Source organism: Lissotriton vulgaris, chromosome 5 (genome assembly GCF_964263255.1).
Source record: "Lissotriton vulgaris chromosome 5, aLisVul1.2, whole genome shotgun sequence".
In the NCBI taxonomy this organism is placed as follows: Eukaryota; Metazoa; Chordata; class Amphibia; order Caudata; family Salamandridae; genus Lissotriton; species Lissotriton vulgaris.
Genome location: NC_141693.1, coordinates 1,582,768,569 through 1,582,795,921, shown reverse-complemented (window position 1 = coordinate 1,582,795,921; position 27,353 = coordinate 1,582,768,569). Strand labels below are relative to the sequence as shown.

General features: G+C 44.0%; 1 protein-coding gene across 1 annotated transcript in view; it reads left to right on the top strand.

Moving 5' to 3' along the window:
- Nucleotides 1-27,353, top strand: part of CIROP (ciliated left-right organizer metallopeptidase) — a 163,787-nt gene that overhangs the window by 115,285 nt on the left and 21,149 nt on the right. Inside the window, exons 9-12 of the mRNA XM_086920427.1 lie at nt 2,921-2,990; nt 3,548-3,644; nt 4,571-4,693; nt 4,896-5,024. Coding sequence (XP_086776553.1) covers nt 2,921-2,990; nt 3,548-3,644; nt 4,571-4,693; nt 4,896-5,024 — 419 coding nt within the window. The remainder of the gene's footprint in view (nt 1-2,920; nt 2,991-3,547; nt 3,645-4,570; nt 4,694-4,895; nt 5,025-27,353) is intronic.

The following is a 27,353-nucleotide window of genomic DNA, read 5'->3' as shown; positions in this document are numbered from 1 at the left end:
CTCGCTGCGCGAGAGCGCGCGGGAGCGCCGGGCTAAGCCCGGGCAAAGGGCGGGCCCTCTGTGGCCCTCAGAGGCCAGAGGAGGCCGGGACGGGCTACCCCTCTTGGTCTTCTAAGAAGAGGTAAAGCCACTGATTGCCCACTCCACTGACTATCACATTTGGCTTGACTCTGTTTCCCTTCCTATAAGGGAGTGGTTACTCAATATATCCCCCTGGTTGAATTTATGCCCTAAGATACTAGACGGGCTTGCCATCGCCACTGTGGTCTGAATGAATAAATAGTACAGTTATTTGTTTTGTTTTCTATTACACTGCTCACTTTAAACATACTCCTACCAGTATGGATCCCCCTTCTAAAACGCCTAGTACAGCCTCTAATCCCCCATGGCTAGACGACCTTAACAGTATGTGTAATATCAGATACTCTCTTGTCACATCACCCTACCTGGTATCTAACGCCAGTCCGCTAGCTCTCAGTGTTAGTACACAGGGGCTTCTACCGACTCCCATAAAATTAAATGCAAAAAATATAACTCCCCTTAAAGCCACATCTGGTAAAAGGAAACATGACGGGGTGGGAGAAAGTGGGTCCCAATCCAAATCACCAAAATTGCAGAGTTTGTCATCAGATTTAAACCCGCTTGTTAACCTGGCTCTGTTAACTCCTGAGATGGGCAAAAAACTAGATGATCCAGCATCCTCTCCCCAATTGGTTTTACTGACCATGATGGAACAGTTGATCAAAACTATCATCCATCCCTTGATCGACAAAATTAACATCTTGGGGGATAGACTAACGGAGATTGAGGAAACTGTTAAACTCAATCAGGCATACACAGTAACATCTAAGTGTTCAACCTAGGCTGGTCCTCCTAATTTGCCCAAACAAACTATGCAAAATACAGTTCCCCCAATACAAGCAACAGTCTCCACTACTGTGTGCCCACTTGTCCCTAAACCACTACCCATACCCCCCCCCAGATCGCAATATTGAGCCTAGATTAAAAAGTACTAAGACCCCTCGTATTAATCTTCCCCCAGAGGCCGCTCCATTCGTGTCCATCTTGTCGGGGGTTCCCCCCCTGAAACATGGAAAAATTGAGAGAACCAGCAATTTGCTAAATAAAGCTAAGTTCTGGCTATCGAAAAATAGACCCTTACCCCATAACCTCGATGGCAGGATAGTCAGCGTGAGGAGAGTGGGATGGTTGGGTCCCCTTCGAAAAGATATCTGCGGGGATCTGATTCTAATCAGATTTAGGAGCAGACAAGTTGTCCCCTATCTTCAGTCGTGGCAGCCCCAAGAAGGTGATGGTCCAATATCAACTTGGGACCTACATGACTTTTATCCAAGTGAATCACATAACCCCTTTCCGAAACAGTCTGCTAATTACAACACTAAGCTGGGTTATAGATCCTGGCCACCATATGAGCGCAGTTTTCCCTCTTTCAACTCTTTTCCACATAGTCTTTTTAAATATAGCAACCTACCTCAATCTAACCCTCTCACCCCATATAACAACTGTTAATACTAGGCGGGTGCTTTCATGTAAATTGTACAGTTATTAATAACAACAGGGTCAGCTAATTTTACCTAACCTAATGAGATTATGTTCTTTTTAAAATGTATGTTGTTTGTTAAAATTATGACTGTATATTTTTAATTGTATGCTTTTATGGTTTGAAACACAATCGAATAAAGCTTAATGAATTGACTGGCCGAAAGCGGGTTTACTAAAAGAATATCATCATTGAAATATCATCCTGCCAAAGTATTGTGGCCATGATTTCAACTACCAGAATATCATAAAGGTGATTTTATATGGGTAAGCATTGGGATATTGTACGCAACTATCTATCGGTGTACCTGCGGATCTGTGTATCGTCATGGTACGTAGATGAGTTAAGAACAGTAACTTGTTACTTAGCTATATATATGTGCTGTTACAATATCCTGGTTGTCGATATTTTGGCCACAATATTTTGATAGGTGTGTCCTCCGTATTCTAACATGCACCCCTAAGATGACGTGTTATAATTTACATAACAACAGTACTGCACAGTATTGTGATCTAGAGCGCTAGGCAGTTGCCTAGATTGTGAATGCGGACCTCAGGAGACCAGAGGACAGCCTATAGGAGACCAGAGGACAGCCTATAGGAGACCAGAGGACAGCCTATAGAAGACCAGAGGGCAGCCTATAAGAGACCAGAGGGCAGCCTACAGGGGGCCAGATGAGACATTCTGTAAGGGATAAAGACGGATGCAGAGGGCAGAATGTACAGAAGCAGGGAATAGTGAGTCTAGTGCCGTACAGTTGGATGAGGCGGTACGGATCTGCCTTTATGAAGTAAGAGAGTGGATGTGGTTGGAGGAGCAGAGGGGGATGGAGAGGAGGATGCAGGGAGCGTTCGTGGAAGATCAGATTAAGAGACAAAAGGGGAAGAGTGCTTGGTGAGCCGATGGGACTCAGTGTAGAAACAAGACAAGTGCTGGAATCGCTGATTATAAGCTGCAAAGGTCTGGGGTGGAAGGAGACGGGTGCTGAGGAGCAGATGAGACAGTGTGAATATGCAGGAGCTCATACAGTATGGAGGAGCAGGAGAGGGGCTGTGGTGGAGAATACAAGGTGGAGGAGCAGGAGAGGGATAAACAGAGGGGAGCTGAAGGAGGGCAGCTTGTGGCTGAGCAGAAGAAGGAGTGTGGAAGGAAAAGGGGTGCAGAGAAGGGTACAATGTGGATAAGTAGAAGAGGATACTGGGCGGGGAGCTGAAGTAGCATTGTGAAGAGTAGAGAGGAGGTGGAGTCTGGCAGGATTTGAAAATGCAGACCAGTTGAAGGAAAAAAGGGCTGAAGCAGAGGACAGGATGGTGCTTAATAAAAAGACATTTACAAAGACAGATCTTGGTGTCTCTTCAGGGGCGGGAGCTGATTTCGGACTCACGGCCACCTGTGGGAAGAACGCGTCAAAGTACTTCTGCACCGGGAGGTGAGTGTGGGAAGGGAAGAAGGGAAGGGAAGGGAAGAGGAGGGGGGAAGAGAGATAGAGAATATAAACTGTGGCTGGGCAAAGCACAGGTTAAGGAAGAGCAAGGGAAGGTTGTAAAGAAAAGTAGTGGATGAAGATGAGCTGTCGGGAACACAGTTGAAGAAATGGAAGAGGCAAGGATATTAAAGAGCAAATGAAATATTGTGGAAAGGCGATGGGTGGGAATTGTAGATGACCAGAGAAGAGGTAGTGAGTTGTTGCTAAGGGAGATGAGAATATTCCGGAGCAGAGGGGACACTGTGAAGGATGTGAGATATTGAGAAGTAGGGTAGGTTCTGGAAAAGCAGAGGGAAGGTTTGTCAGGAATAAATGGGAAATTGAGGGGGAGCAGAAATTTTGAAAAAGTAGAGTCTAGACAGTGGGAGGAAGATGGGAGTTTGGAGGAGCCTAGTAGAACGAAGGTTGTTGAGGAGCACTAGTACCAAAAAAGGAACATAGTTTGGCGTTTTTCTCCTTGTCATCCATTTATCTACCTTTGCTATTCTCTTTCTCTTTAGTGGCCCCGGCTGCCATTATATGCACCTCCACAAGGGGCGCTGTAGCACAGATCCCTTCCTCGATGGCTGTAGGATGTACAAACCAATCGCTAATGGGGTAAGATGTGATCAGACTGCCATGTGATAAGATTGGCAATATATTTATAGAGAGTTGATGTAATGAGACTACCAGTGGGGCAAAAATGCTGATATTATCAGGCTGATGAAGTATTAAGATTGCTAGTGTGATCCGTCTGCCAGAAGGGCAAAAAGCATGCTGATGGTGTAACAGGAAAACACAAAAGTGATGGATGGAATGCTTGAAATAATCTCAACCACTGGTAATTACTCTGGGCCACAATCCAGGACATGGTTATTTTGCCCACCATGCCACCTCAGAAAGGAACTAGCTATGTACCATACAACCTCGGTCCTGCCCAAAAAGAAGTGCTGATGTGAGGAGACTGTGGGCAGTGTGTTTTAGTGCTCCGAACATATCATCTCCACATGTTTAAAACACCCCAGTATGGTTGTTGCACTGGACTTGACCTCTTCCTGTCCACTGTGATGCTTCACAGAAATGTGCTTGACAGCTTGTGACCCCTTCCTCTCACTTCTTTTATTTGTAAAGTCTCTCAGTATGTCCGAATGACTTTCACATATTTTGCTCCCTCTCTTTTCTGTTCTTGTGGTCCGGAAATGTGCAGAAACCTCCTGAAAATGCCTTTATCTCAAGGAAATCCACGAGTCACGTTTCTAGGCTGTACCCTTGGGTGTGCTCAACCTTGAATTGATCATTTCTATGTGACTCACATGATTTCCTATAATGTCCTTGTCTTGCCTAGGCATGTTCTCCTTTGCCATTTCTCCATAATGTTCATCAGTGTACCTGAAAAGAGACATGTCCTCTACCCCTAAGCTGTGCGTTACTTATCTCAAAAGTGTGCTTGAATTCCCTAGTCATATGCTCCATCCACCAATGAAGGCCATCAGTAACCTGTTCTTCCAATTATCTCTTCCTCAATGCCCCCCTTGTACAAGCAGAGTGAGTGCTGGTTAGAAGGCAACCAGGTGCAGATGGACTCCAAAAACAATTTCGGGGAAATCTACCATGCCAACAGCCGCTGCTTTTTCTCCACGCTCACCAAAGAAGTGCCACCATCGGAGGTATGTACCAAACACTCATTTGACAACCGGATCTAGTACTTTTACTCTAAAGCTAAAAGATACTACCTACCTTGTGCAACAAGAGGAAGAATGTACACTCTGCCTTGTCCCTTTCTCACCAGAGGTATCCTTTCTAAACCAACGACTTTCTTTGCAGAAAGTACACATTCGTCAATGTTAATTTTTGTGTGCATTTCCTCAGGGTCCTCCTTCTGCAAGTGAGATGGTCCATGGAAGCTGTTACCTTCACCGTTGTGTTGCACAAGAGGAGTATCAAGTGAAAGTGGCTGGGGCGCCATGGCTTTGCTGCCCCTCAGGATCATCCATCCAGGTCAGTCATTCTTATCTGATAGAGGTGTGGTTGGTACCTCCACTTTTAGCTGATAGCGGCAGATATTACTAGTTTAATGATAATGTATCTCCCGTCCATCCTACACCCTGACGTACAGCTGCACACCTACCTATATGGGGTAAGTAGGAAGATTATGTTATAAGGTATTTATATATCGCGCACTGCTACTCGAGAGTGTCCTGGCGCGTAGGGGAAACAGTAAACATGGGAGGCCGGAGGGACTAAATGGTCTGTTTAAACAGATGAGTTTTTAGCCTTTTTTTAAATGTAGACAGTTACTTGATATGCCGGAGATCACCAGGGAGCGCATTCCAGAGAGTGGAGGCCTTGACTGTAAAGGACATCCCCCCCAGACGAACTCTCCGAAATCTGGGGATTACCAGCCGTCTTTGCATAGCTGAACGCAAAGGACGATTGGGAGTATAAAGGGAGAGCCTGGAACTGATATAGGCAGGGCCCTGACCGTGAAGTGCCTTGTGAGTCATGGTGAGTGCTTTAAAATGCACACGCTGAGCAACAGGTAACCAGTGCAGATTGCTCAACTGCTTGCGCACGCTTAGGCATCTGGGGATGTTAAATACAAGCCTAACTGCCGCGTTCTGGATGACCTGTAATTTTCCCAGACGGTACCCAGGAATGCCAAGGTAAAGAGCATTGGCATAATCCAGGCGTGCCAGTACTGGTGCCCTGACCACCGTCTACCTAGCAGCGCGGGCAAGTAAGGGAAAAAATCTTCTCAGGGCTTTCAGTGTGCCAAAGCACATCCCTAACAGACGCCTGATTTGTTAATGGAAGCCTAAGTCGCCCCCAAACCAAATTCCCAGGTTTTTGGCTACACCGCAATCTCCGGAGGGGCAAGGAAATCCGGGAGGCCAGAGAGACTCTCTAAAGGCAGGTGGAAAATGGCCATAGGGGAGCACCTCAGATTTCTCTGCATTACATTTCAGGCTTGCTGGGCCAGCCATGAAAAGACCGCTGACAAGCAGCGATGGGCCACCTCCGTTTGAAGATCCTTCCCCTTCCAGGTAAAGAGAAGCTGGGTGTCGTCAGCATAAGCCATAATTTTGGCACCCAGCTTCTCCGCCAAACCAATCAGGGGGAGTGAGGTAGACATTGAACAAAAGGGGGCTCAATGTAGACCCTTGAGGGACACCTGTGGCTACCCTAGTATCTGATGAAGAGAAAGGGGGCATCCACACCTGTTGGGAGCGGTTATCCAAAAAGGATCTAACCCATTCCCAGGCCGTGCCATTAATACCGATGTCAGACAGGCGGGAGAGGAGCTGGAGGTGGGGTACCGTATCGAAGGCGGCAGAGAGGTCGAGTAAAATCAGAGCCGCCCTGCCGCCTGCATCCAGACACTCCCTAATAGCCTCCGAAATTTCCACAAGAGCGATTTCTGTGCTAAATGCTGTTCTGAATCCGGATTGAGCCGGATGTAAGGCTCCTGTGGACTCCACAAATCTCTCCAGTTGTTTAAAGGCCACCTTCTCGCACACCTTAGCTAAGGCTGGAAGGAGGGAGATGGGGCGATAATTAGAGAGAAGTGAGGGGTCAGCAGAAGGTTTCTTAAGGAGGGGGAGGAGTTTTGCATGTTTCCATTGCACAGGCACCCTTCCAGATTGAAGTGAGTTATTCACCAGCTTCACAACCTCTGGAGCGACTGTCTCTGCCACCCCACTCAGGACCCTAGCATGACAGAGGTCTGCCGGCGAACCAGATTTTAAAGATTTGAGTATGGCTAGGACGTCTTTCTCCTCGGCAATGGTAAAATACGAAAAGAGTTGGTTGGGTACAGTAGGACAGGGGGCAATCGGAATGGATAGAGGAGGCGGCCCTAATGGGATAGTTCTTAGGCTGTCTTGTATTTTTTGTATCTTGACAGTGAAAAAGTTAGATAGGTCCTCACACCTTTGGAGTGAATTCAGAGAGGGGGGGGGGGGAGTTCCGCAGTGGGGGATAAAAAGCTGCGGACGATGGCAAAAATGTCCTTGCTGTTGTTGCTAGCTTTAGAAATTCTATCTGCAAAGAAGTTGCCTTTGGCTTCTTTGACAGCAGCATAGTACTCCCTCTGAGCGGCACAGAGTGCCGCCTTCACACGGGGACAATACTCCCGGCGCCAGCCCCGCTCCAGTTTTTTACATTCTATTTTCAAAACTTTGAGGGAGATTAGGAAGTTTGAGGAAAGGCCAGTAGCACTGGAGCAGACCAGCCATCTAGCAACCTAACACCTGGTATAGTTGATCGCTAATCGTTAAAGGGTATAACAGACATGTGGCTGCCTGCAATCTCTCAGACATTCTGGTCCCCATGTTGTTTGGAACCACTTGTGATTCTCTCCATTACATAAGAACATACGTTTGTAACCTAGAACCCTGATGAGTACCCAGTCTTTTTGCCATTCTGTATTATACACTATTACTTTCAAGACTACTCCGAATTTTTTTGAGTCGCTAGAAGGTGCACGGCAAGATGCGTGTACTGTAGTGCAGCTCTGCCTGGCTGATTAATAATCCGACCAATATCCGACTGAATTGTGCTACTTCGTGTTCGATTACTGGGTCGGAGTGTGACCTTAAGCAGCCTAAAGCAGCCCTAAGGCATTTGACAGCTGCTGCGAGCTGGCACGTCGATAAAAATCAGGAGGTGAAAATACCCAATCCCGCAAGGTAAGGTTGGCGGCCATTTCTGCTTGGAAAGCTCAAACCGCACACTGCTGAATAGCTGATCGGGACGGGCACCAGTGAGCACTGGCGTAACGAAAAGTGAGGGGGCCTCCCTGCCGGTACTTAGGGGGGCCCCCTCCGGGCTGAATCAGGAGCTCTCCGTCCAGAGTGCAGTGCCGTGGGGGGGGTCTTTGAGCTAGGGGCCCCCCCGCACAGTGTGGGCTGTGGGGGCCTGTGATACGCCCCTGCCAGTGAGTACAGTGATGTACATGTAGATGCGGATATTGATGAGTGTAGAGCAAGGCCGGACTGGCTACTTGGCGTTTTGGAATGCTGCCGAGCTGGGGGCTGATTTAGTTGATGGGGACCTGCGTGTGCTGAACGAAATTCGTTTTGCTTTGTTTATTTCAAAGCACACGCAGGTTTCCATCAACGAAATCAGCCCCCACCGCAGTGAAACCAACCCCCAGCTCGGCAGCATTCCAAACGCCCGGTAGTCAGTCCGGCCCTGGTGTAGAGGGATCGGGGAGCGATCTCTACCCATCGACCCACGCCACTGAAAAGTAACATAACATAACACATGTATTTGTAAAGCGCACTTATCACTCGTGGGTCTCAAGTCGCTGAATAACAGATGTTTTAAAAAAAGTAAGCCGGCGGAGCGACGCGACCTGGAAAAAGAGAGGTGCGCCCAAATTGATGTGGATCATATTAGGAGGCTCGACAGAACGAAGCAAGAAGTGACAGAGACCTATCCTGCCGAGGGCCCAGCGCGGCCCCTGCTGAATCCGGGGGGTGAGAATCGCTGTGTGTATGGGTGCGGTTAAGACTAGACCTACGCCTGTAGCTGCAGAGGAGGGTGCGGGCTCCTGTGCAAGGCTGCGGACCTGCTTGAGGGCACGGAAGGCAGGGCTGGTGCTGCAGCGGACCGGGAATAAGGAGGAACGAGCGGCGAATATATATATATATATATATATATATGGGAGAGACACTGGCCTAATTAAAGGTGGGGTGAGAAGCATTTCCTTGAGCTCAGCAGCATCTGAAGAAGGCCGGCAGGCCGAAATGCATTATGCAGAGCTGATACATTAAAGATTTCCTGACGTTTCCCCTGAAGTGGCCTCCGCCTGTCCTTTCGGGATTGGGATGCTGTGGATATATATATATATATATATATATCTCCAACAATGCAGGAAACCCATTTGGAAAAGACCACACATCCACTTGGAATTTATTTGGCACTACGTATCCCATAAAGCCACAGTGGGGGACACGTCCAGTGGGGCGGGAACTGTTTAAATATGTGCATTAGAGAAGGCGTCCCTTTGCTCCTACAAACCTATGCCATTGAAGAAGAGAGTTTTGTCTCTCAAAAAGCGTCTGGCAAAGCTATTTGTGTGAGGACATTTGTGACTGGGAGCCTGCTGGCAAGCTGCCGGTATTAAAATGAAGTTTTGGATCCATTTCGTGTGATATATATATATATTACCTACTGGGCGTCGCCAGTAGGTAGTTATAGTTAGGATTTTTTTCAATGTTAAATCTCAAAATTCTATTTGGAATAACTTTGGCTCCGGTTGACGAATCTGCCTGAAAATTTCCTCAAAATGGCCTCGTCGAGCTCCGGTCCTTCCTTGAAAGTTTGGGGGGGATGCGTCAAGCGGGGCCGAGATAAAAGGGGGGTCCCAAACACATTTTCCCCATGTTAATTTCCATAGGGCGGTCGACCTCACTTTTAGCCCGAACGGCTGAATGGATTTCCACCAAATTTTGCAAAATTGTAGGGACTGGTAGCCCGATGTGCCTTTGCTATGTCTCAAGATATGTGCTCCAGTGGATTTTGAGTAATTTAGGTTAAAAAATATATATATATCTATAGGCGCGCCCCGGTACGCGCACCAGGGAGCGCACCGGGCGCGCCACGCGACTTGCGCACGGAAAGCTGATTGGCTCACGGGTGTCTGTAAACATTCAAAACAGTCCGGAGCGGCCGCCATCTTGTGTCTCGGTAGGATATAGACACAAGAGGTGGCAAAAATCAAAGGGGGAAATGAGCAAAAGGGGGCAGGGTACACCCCCCCCTGACCCCCTAGGTTTGATGTGGGGGCAAAAAAAGGGTCCCGTAGGACAAATAAAAATTTTCGATTTTCGCGGGGGAGCGCCCAGTACGCGTACCGGGGAGCGTCCCATGGAGAAAAAAGAATGACACTTTTTTTTTTTTTAAATAGCACTTTTTTATAAATTGGAGGTAGTTCTGAAAAGAACTTTTTTTGGTTTTTGTTGTTTTATATTTTTTTATACTTTTTATATTTTTTGGGGATTTTTTTCAGGGGAAAAACAAAAACAGGGATTCAAAAACTGCTCAACAGGAGCAAAAAAAATTGAAAATTTAGGGTCTGGGAGAGCAGCGGTGTTCCTGTCTCTTTATAGCAATGAGTTCAACGCTCTGCTCCCCATAACAGAGCAGTTTGTCACAGTCCACGCATGGAAATGTAATGCCTGCAAAGACCGGCTGTACGTTAGGGACCATTCTTTCACATGTTGTTCCTGAAGGTGTTGCTCCACCAGTGGAGGTGCTGCCGCCATCTCTTGGTAAATTCTGTGCCAGCTCCATGACACTCTCCCTGGAATCATTATTTGGGTGTCTTCTTTTGACATGCCTAATTAAATTGGCATTTCCAAAGCTATATTTTTTTTGAGGATTGCCTCTGGATAAAATACTGCCACATATTTTGCAGGTTACTTTACCAGCATTAACTTTTTTTTGTCCTTCAGGGATGTCATAAAATTTCCAGATGAAGTGGTTCTTTTTTTCTGGAGAGGAGGGTCCTCAGGCAAAAAAGCATCTGAATCACTGCTGAATGACTCCCTTGCAGCCATTGCTGTAGATCAGGAAAATTATGAGAAGAAAATACACAGAACACCTCTTGCTCTTGCAAATCAATAGTGAGAGAAATGGGTGGGTTTCTCAAAATTTTGAAAAAAAAAACTTCTGAACCAATGAAAAGTGTTATTTTAAAGTCACATGGCTTGACACGCTTACGCTACGCGCCCTTGGGCGCGTAGCGTAAGCGCGTCGGGGCACTTACGTTGCGCGATCGTATACGCTCGGGCGCTTACGCGGTGCATCATAAGACGCATCTCGCTGCTACGCGATACGTGTCTTATGACGCAAGGCGTGGCGTGGCGGCTACGCGATACGTCACGATGTGGTTTTCGTTCGCGGCAATAGCGTTATCCGGACGCTCACCGGTACGCGCCCTGGGGCGCGCCGTAACATTGCGCTTACCGGTGCGTTCACCGGTACGCGCCCCGGGAGCGCCTCGGGGTCAAAAATTTAAAAAATAAATACAAAATTAACATATTTATACAATACAAAATTCGTTTTAAAATTTTACACTTTTTATACCTATAAATATTTGCTATTAAAAAACCATTGAAATTCACTGAAAAACCCATAGATTTCACACCAGTTATAGTTAGGAATTAGCATTTAAAAAACCTATTAAATTCACTGAAAAAAACATAGGTTTCACACCAGTTATAGATACCTGGAAATTTTACTGACATAAAACCATTGAAATTACACGTTATAGTTAGTTGGACTCACTATACCTTGCGTGTGCAATGCACTGCTGATGACGTCACATATTACATCACTCATGGCATGGTCAGTGACATCACTCATGACATCACTGATGAGACCATCCTTGTGACAGAGTGACAGACCTCCTTTCACTGTAATGTAACCCTGGAAACACATATTCCAAAATAGAAACATTTTTAAAAAATGGAGATACCCATACCAGTTACAACAACCAATTCAATAATTCCACCATCTATATACACATCCACTCATTGACCAAAAGTTCTATATAGTCACTCATACATATACTCACTCATCATATGTAGTGATACACCTATACATCCTGTTACACACCGACAATCATCCAAAAGATACTCTCACACATACTCACACATGCAAATAAACTATTGAACATCCATTTATTTGCATATACAGCTATACACACACTACCACCTTACTTCTAAGGAAACTTACACATACTTACTCTCTTAAACAATCATTTATAGAAAAACATACTTATTTAAACAGGAACTCTTACAATCCCTCACTCTCACATATACTCAGTTATATACATCAATATTCACATATAGTAGATTAAGTCATATGTAGTTACTGATAAAGACTCTAGAGACAGTTATTCACTCACTAACACACACATATACACACTCATCTACCCATACAGTCCTGCACATATGCTTTCTTCAAAACACATACAAGCAGAGAGTCAGTCACTCATGCATCTATGTGCTAAGGAATACCCCCACCAAACCATATAGACACTCATAATGATATTAACACAAACATCTAATAACCCATATACACACACATGTAGCTAATCACCAACCCATGCAGCCACTTATACACAAAGTGAAACACAAATACATATATTTAAATATTTAAACATTACTTGTTAATAGATGTATTCACTAAGATACACTTAACAAGCCAGTTAACCAATCAAATTTTTTTTTAAAAAACATCCATGTAAACTCTTATTAAAACATTTATTCTTCAAGCAACTTTTACATATACATATATAACACATATTTATTTGCACGCGCAAGTTATAGTGAGTCCAACTAACTATAACGTGTAATTTCAATGGTTTTATGTCAGTAAAATTTCCAGGTAACTATAACTGGTGTGAAACCTATGGTTTTTTCAGTGAATTTAATAGGTTTTTTAAATGCTAATTCCTAACTATAACTGGTGTGAAACCTATGGTTTTTTCAGTGAATATATATATATATACATACACACATATATATTTATACATATATATATATATATATATATATATATATATATATATATATATATATATATATGCATATATATATATATATATATATATATATATATACCCACTGTGGCATAATTTCCTTAAAAGATGTCAATACAGCGCCACCCACTGAGGTTTGAACTAATCTTGAACTGCTGAGACCATAATGCACCGATGATGTGTTGTGAAGGAACAAAAAATGACACGCCCATGTTGGGCGGGATTTCAAGATTAAAAGCAGGTGTTTCAAGATACGGTCGCTGTATGTCTTTTTGTTGATTGCTCGTGAACAAGAGCGAAAGCTTGAAACGCGTAGGGCCAGGATTGCACAATGATTTTGGGGCACTGATACTGCTGCAACTCTCCCGCATAGGACTCAACATTTCGAGAGGCCATCCTCACAGGGGCAACTCTTTGATTTGGACGTATAGCGGCTTTGCTCGGCCGCGAGGATAGCCCGCCGCAAGTCAGCGGATCCTTGGTGTTGAGAGAACCTTGACGCCAGCACAAAGGGAATGGAATGCTCCATAACGAGGAGTGTGAATATTGCATCAGAATAAGTGGTTCATATTCATCAACCCACTGTGGCAAAAAATGACACGCCCATGTTGGGCGGGATTTCAAGATTAAAAGCAGGTGTTTCAAGATACAGTCGCTGTATGTATTTTTGATTGCACAATGATTTTGGGGCACTGATACTGCTGCAACTCTCCCGCATAGGACTCAGCATTTCGAGAGGCCATCCTCACAGGGGCAACTCTTTGATATATATATATATATATATCTCACACAAACTTCCTCCTCGGAAATGATAGTCCGCACTCACAGGATCTTCAAATTTCTCCGTTACTTTATTCACCCAGCAGCATCCAGTGATAAAAAATACCGACGCGTTTCGTGAGCAAGATACCTGTGTGCAACGAAACGCGTCGGTATTTTTTATCACTGGATGCTGATGGGTGAATAATGTAACGGAGAAATTTGAAGATCCTGTGAGTTCGGACTATCATTTCCGAGGAGGAAGTTTGTGTGGCAATTAATTTCGGTGAGGCTCTGCCGTATACTATGCCAGGGGTCGACGAATGTGAGCCAAGTTGGGGAAAAATATATATCACTGCGGATGCCCAGTGCTGCTCCCTCAAAAGGCTGCAGTGAGGTTGCCTGTGAACAATAAGAGCGCACTTAATTTTCTTTTCATAAAACGGAAGCCTAGTAAGGCGATAGATATGCTGGCTGATAGCATATGGTTTAGTAAGTCTCTGTGAATGAACATTAGCCTTGGACTGAGGCAGAGGCTACCAGGCAGTGCTTGGTGGTAACACCCGGCGATACAGGCAAGGGTGGCCTTAGGCATTTGCAAGCTGTGCACCTGCACAGGGCCACCAAACCCCAGGGGCCACTACGCCAATATATATCCTTAATATGATAATCCTCTGAGGATGGATAAAAATTTGTTTGGCGGCCCCTGGCAGGGATTTGGCAGCCTCCTGCTCTGTTCCACTTCCAAACACCCTGACCCCCTTCTTCACTGGCCTCCGCGCTCCGCCCAGCCCAAATCCCCTCTTCCGGGGCCCCCTACCTACGCTCCATGCCCAGGGCCACCATGAGCCTAGAGCCGCCCCTGCTACAGGTGTAAGGGTGTACGGGCAGGCCATTTGCAAACACTAAATAACGGAACAACGCATTACAAGCTCAACTGTGGAATTGGCTGGAAAGTGGTGCAATAGGAGTGGAACATACAGAAAGCAGGAAGAGGAGTATCTCCCCAGATAGTGGTTTAAGCGTGTCTGGAATAACAACATAGGTAAAACAGATAAATCTCCACCTTGCCTCACATTCAAGATGCGGAAACCTAGCAGGACACAATCAAAGGCGGCTTCAGGCTCGGAGGCGGATACACAGGGGAAGGCCACCCCCTCACTTGAAACAACGCTTCTAGCAATGCAGCGCAGTCTACCATCCATAGATGGTAAGATTGACGCTATAAATCAATGAATGAACCATATGTCTGCAAAGCTAGAAAAGCAAAATACCAGAATTGGGGAGGTTGAACGAAAGATCTTCAACACTGAGGACGAACTAAGTGAAGTCACGAATAAAGCCTTAAATATGGAAAAAGTCTTAGTGCTAATACAGGCGAAAAATTATGATTTAGGGGCTAGGTCAAGGCGAAACAACCTTAGAATTACTGGTCTACCTGAGTCGACAAATACAGGAAAAATGGAGACCTACGTCGAGACATTGATTAAAGATATCTTCGGTACTAAGAACTTGTTCCCCATATTGATACATGAGAGAGCACACCGCTCGCCCACCGCACATCCAGTCCCAGGAGCAATGCCACGCCCCATTATTGTCAGTCTATTAAGCTATAGGGACCGTGATGCTTTTCTGTGAATGGCAAGAGAAAAGGGCACACATTGGCCTTTTATCCGGACTTCACGGTTGCGGTGCAATCAGCGAGAAGAGAATTTGGAATGGTAAAAAAACTGTTGCAGCCGGAGGGCAACCCATATGCCATGCTGTATCCCGCTCAATTTAAAATTGGCCCGGAAGGGGCATTCAAGGTTTTCACCAACTCAAAAGCTGCGCTTGAACATGTTAGAAACGTTAAAAAGGCGGCAGCGGCATGAATCCTCACATGACCCAGATGATGAAGAACAATAACGTTGGAGCACACGACTTGGTTTGTGAAACAATATGTGTTGATATATTTGTGGACGCTTAGGATGGTTGTTTATTGGTTTGATGTTTTCTCTCTGCACCGGGCTGGTTAGCCGCACATTGAGCTACTATTGTTCTTGTCACACCAGTCTCCGAGAAATACAATTGGGGCAATACAGCACTTGATATAGGACAGATCAGCCACCTCCTACTTACATGGGAGGTAGATAGCACTATGGCGATCCCTCCTGGGAGTACCCCGAATGTTTCTTCCATTATTCTGGTTTAAGGGGGGATTGTTCTCTTTAATAAGGGATGGCTTTAGCAAGTTGGGGGTGCTGAAGTGGGTGGGGGGATGTTGGGTAAAGGAGGGAGAGGGAGATCAAACTTCTGTAAAGACATTACTTCTGGTGCAATACTGTTGACATGTGCGATATGGCTGGGCAATGTATACAGTGACAGAGATGAATGGCAGGTTCGGGGAGTAATATAAAATTCCTTACATGGAATGTACGTGGTCTCAACAGCCCCAAGAAAATTCGATCTGCCTTGGCGTATCTAGATAGGTTGGATGTACAGGTCGCTTTCTTACAGGAAACCGACTTAACTAAGTTCTCTGAGAAAAATGTAGGGGGGCGTTGTGCTGGGGTGAGGGTGGTCTCTTCTTTTTTTTTTTTCTTTCTTTTTTTTGTCCTCATTTGCCTTTTCTTCGATAAGGAGCATACCAACCATCTTGCACGGCTTGTAGACGTGACTTGATATATTGGTAGTAGAGATGTCCCATTAGAAGAATTGGAGATGTTTTACTCAATCTAGGTGTCTTTCAACCTGTAGGACCTTTAACACGACTTGCCTGACCCTGGTCCAGGAGTATAGAAGGCATAATCATTGGACCCGGGAAAAAAAAAAAACCCAGGTCTATCTCCAGTTAATTAATAGGTTCCAAAAAGCCATATGCCTCTTACTAGTTGTTCTTTTAAGGTCCATTTTAGATGTTTCATATAAGGAGGAAAGCCACCGAGAGTGTAATGGAGGTGTTTTCTCTACCCAATTTATACATATTTGTCTTCTCGCCAGCAAAATTGCGTAGAAGAGAAAGGACCTTGCCAATCCTTTGATGTTATCTTACAATCCAAAAATTACGAGAGAAAGAGTTATTTCTAGAGAAGTATTTAAGATAGAATTTAAAGTTTCCTTCACATTGCTCCAAAAATTCTGGATGTCTGGACATTCAAAAAACATGTGTATGTCACAGGCCCCTGGCCAGTTGCATTTATTGCATTTTTTATTTGGTAAGAATTTAGATAGTTTTAGTGGGGTTATGTATGCACGGTGCATAGAGAATAGATGGTTCCGTCTTAGCCATGAAGGCTTTACTGTTTTGTATAATAGGGAAAAAGAATTTTGCCATCTCTCCTCACATGGGGTACCAATTACCGTTCTCCATAGGTCGTCTGGGAGTTGAAATTCCCCGTCAATTTCCTCTAGCAACTGCCAATACCAGGTTGTTACTTCTTTTCCCCCCATAACTCTTTCCACCAAGTTTTGTTCTATTAAGCTCGTTTTCCCTAGGTTCGCATCAGTGCGAGTCTGAGATCTCACCCAACTACTTAGTTGAATATATTTAAATCTTGACAATCCTACACCAACCAGTTCATATAACTCTTCCCAGGTTATAAGGCTGCCTTCTCTGAGTAGTTGACCCCATCTTATAATACCTGATTGTTCAATTATGGTGGAGAGACTATCCCTCAGACAAAGTGGCAATCCTGGTGAATCCCAAATGGGGGCGTAGTTGGAGTAGTATGAGAGACCGAGTTTCTTTCTGATGTTATACCATATTTCTGCCCATGATTGTACGATTTTTAATTTGATGTTTTTGAAGTATTTCTGACATCCAAATTTAAACATAAAACTATCCGATGTTAAATTAGCCCCGATTAGCATAGCCCTATACATGGAGTCAGTTGCGAGATTAGATGGCATCTTTAAAAGCATTCGTGTGTGTGATAATTGGAATGCCCATGAATAGTACAGTAGATCCGGCAGTGCTAGGCCTCCTTTCTCTCTCCTTCTCCTTAGCTTTTTCCACGCAATTCTTGTGGTTTTGTAGTTCCATATGAAGGAATTTATTTCTTTTTGTGATTTTTCAATCATTTTTTAGTCAAAGGCAGTAGGGATAGCATTAAACATAAAGGTGAATTTTGGGAGGATACACATTTTAACCAAGTTCACCCTACCTATGGTAGAGAGTGGAAGATGTGACCAAGATTTTAGAAGCTTTTTGGTCTCAGTGTGTATCTTTTCCAAATTAATATGCCCAATTCTCGCCACGTCTTGAGTTATTCTAATTCCCAAATAGCGCATTGATGTGGATATTTTTGCCCCCAGCTGGATATTGGGTATGTTCCAAACCATTATCTCACTTTTGCTGGAATTGATGTCATATCCCGATATTCTTCCAAATTCTTCTGCCCGGTGAATAACTACTGGATATGCTCTAGCTGGGTCAGATGTAAAAATCATGATATCGTCAGCATACATTGCTACTCGCCTTTCCCACTCTCCGAAACTAAAAGATGGAATATTAGTCTCGTCCCTTAAAAGCTGAGCGAATGGTTCAATATAAAGATTAAATAGGAGAGGGGAAAGCGGGCAGCCCTGTCTTGTGCCTCTAGATATTTCGAATGGTTCGGTTAGAGATCCGTTAACCAGTAACCTGGCAGAAGCAGTGCTGTATAGCTGTTTAATTATCCCACAAAAGTTCTCCCCGAAGTTGAATTTTTTTAAGACAGCGTTAAGGTATAGCCAGTTAACCCTGTCAAATGCTTTAGTAGCATCTAGGGTTAATGTGGCTAATGGTAGCGAGAACGCCGTAGCAAGATCTATGGCTCCCACAGCTTCATATGTAAGCTCCCCTAGTTGTCTGCCCTTGATAAAACCTTTTTGGTCAGGGTGAACGATTTTTCCAATTACACTAGCCAGTCTTGTAGCTATTATAGTTGTGAAGAGTTTGTAGTCATTGTTTAGTAATGAAATCGGTCTGTATGACCCACAGTCTAGTGTTGATTTCCCTGGTTTCGGGATAAGCATGATTGTTGCTTCTCCCCAGGTTTTTGGGGGCTGCTTCCCTTGTATCAAAATGCCATTGAAAAGTGACGTAAGCACTGGGGCTACTATATCTTCAAGAGTTCTATAAATTTCTCCCGGCAGACCATCTGGACCGGCCGCCTTTCCTTTTTTTGAGTGACGAATTGCTTTCTTGACCTCGTCTTCAGTGATCTCAGCCTCCAAAAAATTGCTCTGGCTTATTGATAGAGCCGGGAGATTTATGGCTTCTAGCCAACTATCCCTTGCTTGCTGATCGTTAGGGAGATTTTCTTTATAAATCTCCTCAAAAAAGTCGAAGAAGGCTCTTCCTATCTCTAAGCTAGTGGATCTTGTTTCTGCTTCTCCAGGTATCTTAATTTCTCTGATGTAATTGAGATTTTTTTCAGCTCTTATTTTCCACGCTAGTACCTTCCCTGCAGCTTCTCCGAATTCAAATTGAGAGGATTTACTTGCTTCCCATCTTTTATTTATTCTTTCCTGTAAAGTAATTTCTAATTGAGATTTCAATTTAGCCATTTTTTCATGATCATCAGAAGTTGTTAGAGACGGATCGATCTTAGGCTCCAAAAGTTTCATTTCCTGTTCTAAGTTTTTTATTTTTTGAATATATATTTTCCGCCTATAGGAGGCTCTGTTAGTGACATTCGTCTCTTAAAAGTTCCAGAAGGAAAAGAAGGTAGCGATCTGAAATCTTTCATAGTACAGTTATTAAAAAGTTCTCTCACATTGGAAGAATCGGCTGAGGTGCTCGATAGAGACATCCAGCGAATTCATAGAGATCCGTTCTGTCTAAACCCAGCAAGAACTAAGCCGAGGAAAATTTTAATTAACTTTTTGACCTACACGCTCAAAGAACATTTTTTGAATCTAGCCTTGAAAGCAGGTACTATGAAAGGCCCGGATTTTTCATTTGAAATACGATCGGACCTATCCAAAACCACACTAGATAGGCAGTGGGAGCTTGTAAGACGCATGGACTCTTTTAGATCACTTGGAGCAACAGTACAAATGAGATTCCCTGCATTCTTAAAAGTTATGTACAACAATAAGATGCACAATGTTAGGTCTATACACGATACTGATGAACTGTTAAATTCTATAAAAGACCACGCTCAAATTCAGGCTCTGGCTCATAAACAGACAAGTTAATATAACAAATCTCGGAAATGAAATAATAAAATAAATAAATAAATAAATAAATAAATAACAAATGAATATAAAAAAAAAAGAAGGGGGGGGGAATCAGGTTAAATAATTAAAACCAATAAATAAAAAGAGGAAAAGAGAATATAAAAAAAATATTTTAAAAAAAAGGGGGAGGAGAAGGGAGGGGTAAAACAAAACCAAATAAAAAAGAAACAAAAAAGAAATGTATATATACACTGATATATATTACTGAAATAATTTATAGATCAAGCTTCGAGCTAAGCTTATGATCTAAAACTATACCTTAGTCTTAATAATAAAATCAAGCCTCCCATCTTTCGTTTCCTTCTCAATCTATGCAACAGAGGTAGCAGTGAAGAGTTAAGGAGACTGCGGAGTGACGTATATCTGGCTAAACACCAAGCCAGAAAAAATAAGGGAGGGTTTCCAAGGGGGTGGGGGGAGGGGTGAGGGGGAAAAAATGAAAAGCCCTCATTTGGAAAACAATGTCAAAAATCTAACCATTATTCAATCCTTTAATCACATATGTGATACGTTTAAAATAAAAACAACTAATACCAAAGTTTTAAAGAAAGGGAAGGAAGAGAGATGTCATAAAGAAATAAATATAAAACCTAACAACAGTTAATTATATGTCCTGGAACGTAAATGGCTTGCGCGTGAAAGGAAGAAGAGAGCGAATTTTTCAATATCTAAGGGATTCTCAGGCGCAGGTCATTGTGTTGCAGGAAACACACCTTCTTAAGTCAGAGGCAGTTAACATAATGAAAAAACAAAGGTGGATAGATAAATTTTGTTCTACAGATCACAATGCAAACATAAGGGGAGTAATATTTATATTTAAAAAATCAGTAAAGGCGCAAATACAAGAATATAAAGAAGATAATACAGGGAGGTGGCTAATAGTCAGAGTCTCTCTTGATGGACAAATGAGAACATTGATAGGATACTATGGCCCTAACTCAGATGACCCATCGCACTTAGACGCTGTAAGAGAGCAATTAATATCAGTACAGGAACCAATAATTTGGATGGGAGACTTTAACATCGTTTTAGACCCTAAACTAGATAAATCTACTAAATCTAGAATCCCTAGCTCTGTCAAATCTAGGAACACTCTTAAAAACATCATGACACATCTGGGTCTGGCGGATTTATGGAGAGAACGCGCCGGCAACAAACCCGTGTGTCTCTAAGAAACAGCCGATTCAAACATAAATCAAGAATCGATTATGTCTTTTTTAGCTATTGTTTAAACGATATAGTAGAGTCGATCGACTATATACCATCACACCTCTCAGACCATTCTGCAATAAAATTCGCTTTAAAATCTAATTAACTGGCCAACCACCCGTCTTGGTCTTTTGATCGAACATTGCTATTAGAAGATGAAGAAGTCAATTTTCTCTCAATTGAATCTTTAGTCTTCTTTGATATAAATAAAGACTCCGCAGGCCCAACAGCTGTTTGGGAAACCTTTAGAGGGTGACCTCTTCTTACAGCAGAGGGGTGATGATCCTTATTAAAATGGGCGTGCCATTTACTATGATCAGCTCATAAATAGATGAGAAGGGCAGGGTAGCATTGATTCTGGGCAAATTGGGGGTGTGACGGTGCTGCTTTTTAACCTATATGGCCCAAATTGTGACGACCCCGCATTGTTCAATGATGTTTGGCGATGTAGCTCTATGTATTCCCCGGTGGAGGTGCTCTGGGTGGGGATTTTAACATTTGCTTGGATGCGAATACGGATCTCTCGGATTGCTCAGACGCACGTGGGAAGCAGGCATCAGAAACTTTGACAGGAGTGCTAGACGCTGGGGGTATTAAAGATATTTGGAGACTTCACCACCCTGAGCTGAGGGAGAGCACCTTTGTTTCTTCGGTGCACGGGTCATGGTCCTGGTTAGATTATTGGCTTGCATCTGAGGGAGCGTACCCCTGGGTCGTCCAAATTAGTCACCGAGCAAAGACGCTCTCTGATCACACCCTGGTGCCCCTGGAGCTGCTAATCTTTGAATGTGCGAGACCTCCATTTAAGTGGAGTTTACAGCCGTCCTCCTTGGTAGAACCGGAGTTAAAGACTACAATTGGAAATGCAATCAGAAATTATTTTGCAGAGAACAAGGGAACAGAAGAAAGTGTGGGGACACTTAGGGAGGCGTTTAAAGCGACGATCCGTGGGGAGTGCCTAGGTCCACTAGCAGGTGTATTGAAAGAGCTTGGGCGTAGAGTAAATAAGATGGTGTCACATATAACAGCTTTGGAGTGCGAATATGAAAGGAACATAGCCCCTGAAATGCTAGCCAACATCAGAGATCTTGTGACTGAGCACAACAAAACTGTAGATCAGGAATTGGAGCATAGATCTAGGCGGTGCAAAGCGCAATATTATTGGGAGGGAGGAAGGCCCAGTCGCTCTCTAGCTCAGAGGATAACACTACCTAAGGGTCCGGAAAACATTACTGAATTTTTAGATAGGGAAGATGTTGCACGTGATTCTACACCAGAGATGAGTGGGGTCCTGCTGAATTTCTACTCAGAATTCTATGTGTATAGGCCACTTGTGCTGGAGGCCGCAATCTGCTCATATCTGGATGATATTGCACTAGGGTGGCTCTCAGATGTCCATAGAGAATATTTGAGGCAGCCCTTCGACGTAGAGGACGTGATGGCAGCTTTAATGTCCCTCCACACGTGTAAATCAGAAGACCTTGACGGGCTCCCAAGTGAGTTTTGTAAGGCATACATAGAAGAGCTAGCACCTAGATTATTAGATGTATATGCGGAGGTGTATGAAAAAGAAATATTACCTCCCACACTAAAAGAGGCACTCATTGTCACACTGCTCAAACCTGAGAAAGAAGTGAATAAGTGTGTCTTATAGGGCGGTATCCCTGTTTAATATAGAAGCAAAGATTTTAGTGAAAATAATTGCAAATAGGCTGCAACCGCTAGTGCCCAAACTAGTTCTCACGGACCAGTCAGGGTTTGTGCCCAAGAGATCTACGGCACATAACTTGCACACTATCTTTGCAGAGCTTCATAACCTGGAGTCGGATTTTCAGGCTGTGGCAGTATTGCTGGATGCAGCTAAGGCCTTTGACTCCTTGCAATGGGGATATGTGTTTACTGTGCTGCAAAGAATGAGCATGCCCCCTTTCTCTTTCTCAAATGGATCAAACTACTGTATATTGAGCCAGTGGGTTGTGTGTGAGTCAACGGGTGGCTATGGGAGGCCTTTCCAATTAAGAGAGGCACAAGACAGGGATGCCCCATGTCCTGATGCTATTCTCTCTTGGCTTGAGCCCTTAGCTTGTAAACTCTGTCAAAAGCAATCAAATGCCACATTGCAATTCAGACAGAGGCCTCTTGTGGTCTCATTATACGCGGGTGATATGATGCTATATGTACGAGAGTATGTGGTATTTGAGAGATACTCAGGCTTGGGGATTAACTGGGCAAAATCTACTGTCTTCCCATTGACTGATTGGACACGAGAGGTGGTGATAGATTTTCCACTGTCATGGTCTACTGACCCAGTAAAATATTTAGGGGTATGGCTTCACAAATTATACTTTCCATGAACTATGGACGGGCTATCACACACATCACTGAGTAAACTGCTAGATGGACTAGACTGCCCTTTTGACCAGACAGAATTGCGGTGGTGAAAATGTCAATATTGCCCAAACTCCTTTATTTGTAAATATCCATCCGAGACTTAACATGGCGCTATTCAATACCCCCCAGATGGCTATATTGTCTCTGGCTTGGGCTGGTAAGCATCCAAGATGTAGCTGGATCACGCTAATGCTACCATTTGACCAAGGAGGTTTTGAAGCGCCTGATCTGCGGGTATACAATTTATGTGCCCAAGCTCAGTTTACGCACTACTGGTACTTCCCGCAGAGATATTTGCTGCATGTTCCGATCGAGGCGGATACTGTGCATCCGGCCCCACTTGTGGCAGTGGCACTATCGGGAGGGGGTGAGGCCCGAGAAATGAAATAAACTCTGTTAAATGCACTGCTTGGGCATGGAAAACTCTGGCCAAGCGGGCTCAACTGGACTATCTGTACGCCCAGTCACTGCCGATCGCCTCACATCCAGGTATTTCTGCGACCGAGTAGCAAGCGGCTGTGAGGGCTCTGCAGGCTGCCGGGGTCATGCAGCTGGGAGATATGTATAAGGAAGGGTCATTCAAATCTCTTGAAAAGCTGCTAGCAGGAGAGGACTATAGTGCAATGCTTGGCTTCACATATATCAGGGTACGGCAGGCGATTAGGTCTATATTTCCCGACAATCCGGCAAAGCCGAAAGCATTGAAGGCACGGCAAGTCGTGCTAGAGGGAGAAGAAAGTAGAGGTCTGATTACAAGGTTATATAATTCTTCCTTGAAGGAGAACGAACTGCTTGAACTTCCTTCGCTCAAAAAGTGGAATGATGTGCTTGAGACCCAAATGTCATTGGAACAGTGGACGTTTTGCTGTGAATTGACGGGTAGATTATTGGTCAATTGCAATCTCCGCATTATTCCTTTTAAAGACTTGCACCAACTGTATTATACGCTAAGTCAATTGCAGAAATTTGGCTTAAGGGAATGTGCGAGGTTTCTAAGATGTGGGCATGATGAAGCGGACTTAATGCATTTGGCATGGGGATGTGCTCAAATATATGTGTTTTGGAGGCGCTTTGCAGACGTGCTCACTGAGGTTGCTCTTCAGAGACTTGCTTGTACTTCTGAATTGTGTTTGCTGGGTCTGGTGAAGGAGCTCAAGACAAGTAATAGATGAAATGTCGCAATCTCAACCCTGTTCGCCAAACGTGCAGTTGCACAATGTTGGGGAGTGAGAGCCAGCCCAACTATTCAGAAATGGGTCAGTGATTTAATGTATTGTAAAGAGCAGATGGGGGTTTATGTAGAGGAATTGCCTGAAGCCTCTCGTCCTAGAAACTTCTGGGCGCCACTCTCCATGTTTCTACTTGGTAACCCGGACCTGCATCAAACGCAATGAACAACTGTTTGCATCAGAAAGACTGATTGCCTGTAGATACTGCCCGGGATAAATGCCAAAACTGTGTTGTGTAAGATGTAAACGTCCAACGGACAGCAATTGCAGAACGTGGAAGTTGAAGGGGAGGGAGGGGTGGGATAAGTTTGGTTTTTGTATTATGAAAAATGATTGCATACTATACTGACAATGTATGATAGCTGGGACACTGTTCTGGTAATCTGTAAACTGTGAATTGCAAGCGGAAAAAAAATTATACTAATAATAACAAGCATTTACAAAGCAATGGTTTCGCCTTTGGAAAAGTTAGAGCTATTGGCATTGTAAATGACAAAATTTGTATTTATGTGTTGGTTTGAAAACAGATAAATAAATGGCATTGTCATTTACATTGCCATTAGCCTCTGCAGTCACTCAGCAGTCCCTAGCACTCCATAGCACTCCCTAGTCACTCTGCACTCCCTAGCACTCCCTAGTCACTCTGCACTCCCTAGCACTCCCTAGTCACTCTGCACTCCCTAGCACTCTGCAGTCACTCTGCACTCCCTAGCACTCTGCAGTCACTCTGCACTCCCTAGCACTCTGCAGTCACTCTGCACTCCCTAGCACTCTGCAGTCACTCTGCATTCCCTAGCACTCTGCAGTCACTCTGCACTCCCTAGCACACCCTAGCACTCTGCACTCCCTAGTCACTCTGCACTCCCTAGTTCTCCCTAGCACTCCCTAGTCACTCTGCACTCCCTAGCACTGCCTAGTCACTCTCACTCCCTAGCACTCATTATTTGCATATTGTGGGCTTCAATATAAAAGATGGTTCCCACTCCTGGCAAAATGTTGTCCCGGGCATATTGATTGGAATTCTTAGCGTATTGATGGTTCCCACCTTTGGTATTGGTGGCCATGGCATACAGGTGGAAATGCTTTGCATAATGTGAGAATCAATTTCATGATGGCAACCGCTGGCAAATGCCACCTCTGACATGTTGATGTCAATTTTTGAAATATTGGTTTCCACCGCTGAATGATGTTGCTCAACCTAGTATAGTGGTGGCCAAGGTATAACCGTGGCAATTACTTGCTTCTTGTTGTTGGCACACATGGCATCAGGATTCCGACCCTTGGTTTAATGTTGATCCAAGCATGATGATTCTTGGCATATTGTAGACCTCCATGGCATGAGATAGTGATACATGGCATTCATGTGTGGCAGTGATGCATGTGAGTATGTGATGAAAATGACAAATTGAAGTTTGATTGCTCAAATGTGTATTTACGAAAAATGAAAAGATATTTGTGGCAAAACAGGTTTTATTTTATTTTATTTTTTCTTAATAAGCTTTTGTCATTTTGTTTGCTCTTTTCAAAAAGAAAATGTGTATTTGATAGCAACATATGGCTATTTTCAAAAATTGATCAGCTGATGTTTGGGGATAAGTTGATTGCATTTCAACATGTCTGTTAGCCAGCTAGTTGAGTAAGAATCAGTAACACTCTCTGTATTGCTTGGGCCAGGGAGACACCCAATTTGGATCCCGCACCCTCCAACTCAGCTGAGTCACTGACAATACTGAATATCTCTAATTTGGATTCATCACACAGGTTGTGTTTATTCAAAACATTATTATCGAAAATCAGCTCTTAGCAAACAATACAATATCTGTACAAGATTTAAACAAAAATATTAATATTGCATCTTAAATCCTATACCAAACACAACACTGCAGTATTTACACCTAAAGCGCCTCTTAAGCTTCTGTCCACTTTGATGCTAGTGACAGGCATTCACACGCAGCATTTGTATTAATGGTTTTATTACGGTGCACATTCCTTCAGAGGAACTGGCAGCCAAAGTGGCCAATGAGCAGTAAACTTAAGCTGAGCGCCCAGACACTTTAAACACATCATAAACTCGTCCCCACTAAAATATGCCCGGCCCTATGCGAATAACTGCATGTTTTGTTTACAAAGTGTACTGGTGTTCAATTAGCATATCACAAACACAAGGAACACGTTATATATTCAAGGGGTGACTTAGGCCAGAGCTGCCCACTTTGGAGCTGGGAACTAGTTTGGACTCTTGGCGCTGGCTCCACATCCTGTGAATCTGGGCAACTCTCTTTAATTCCCCGTGCCTACCAAAAATGAATGTGTCCTCCTGTAATGTAACTGGTGCTCATGATAGGTTGAGTTTGCGCTGTTTATAAAAAAAAACGTACTTGCCATATACTCCAGTGTAGTATGAAGGGATGGTGGTGTGCCTGATATCTTTCGAGAGATGAGTGGACGGATGGGTCATCTATAACGTCCCGAACCGACTCCGCATGCCTTTAGTAACATGTACTAACAGAACTGCTCACGTCACTCCCACACAGATACAGACACAGGCACACAGCCCTCATTAGGAAGTAAACATACTGCTCATGCACACGCCCACACAGTCCGAAAATCACACGTTACTTCGTAAAGGGAAAGCCGCATCGTAAAGGGAAAGCCGGTTTCTACGGCAATGCAGGTCCAGTGTCAGGAGAGTTTTATTTAATTCTTTGGCGATTCTCCTCAGCAAGTGCGGCGCTGGGACACACACACTGCTTTGAGTGCACACTAAGCGTTGAACCCGCACTGAGCTTGATGAAAGAGGAAGTGTTCAGCATGCATTGGCCTTAGTGAAACAAGCAAAACAACAATCAAACAAAATATCTGCCAAACAAAATAAGGCTATGGCTCACTCAGAGTCCATCACATATATTAAGCAAGGTTGAGCTCACAGTATTCAGAAACCAAAAATCAGATTCAGCCAAGTAACAGTCTTTTTATTTA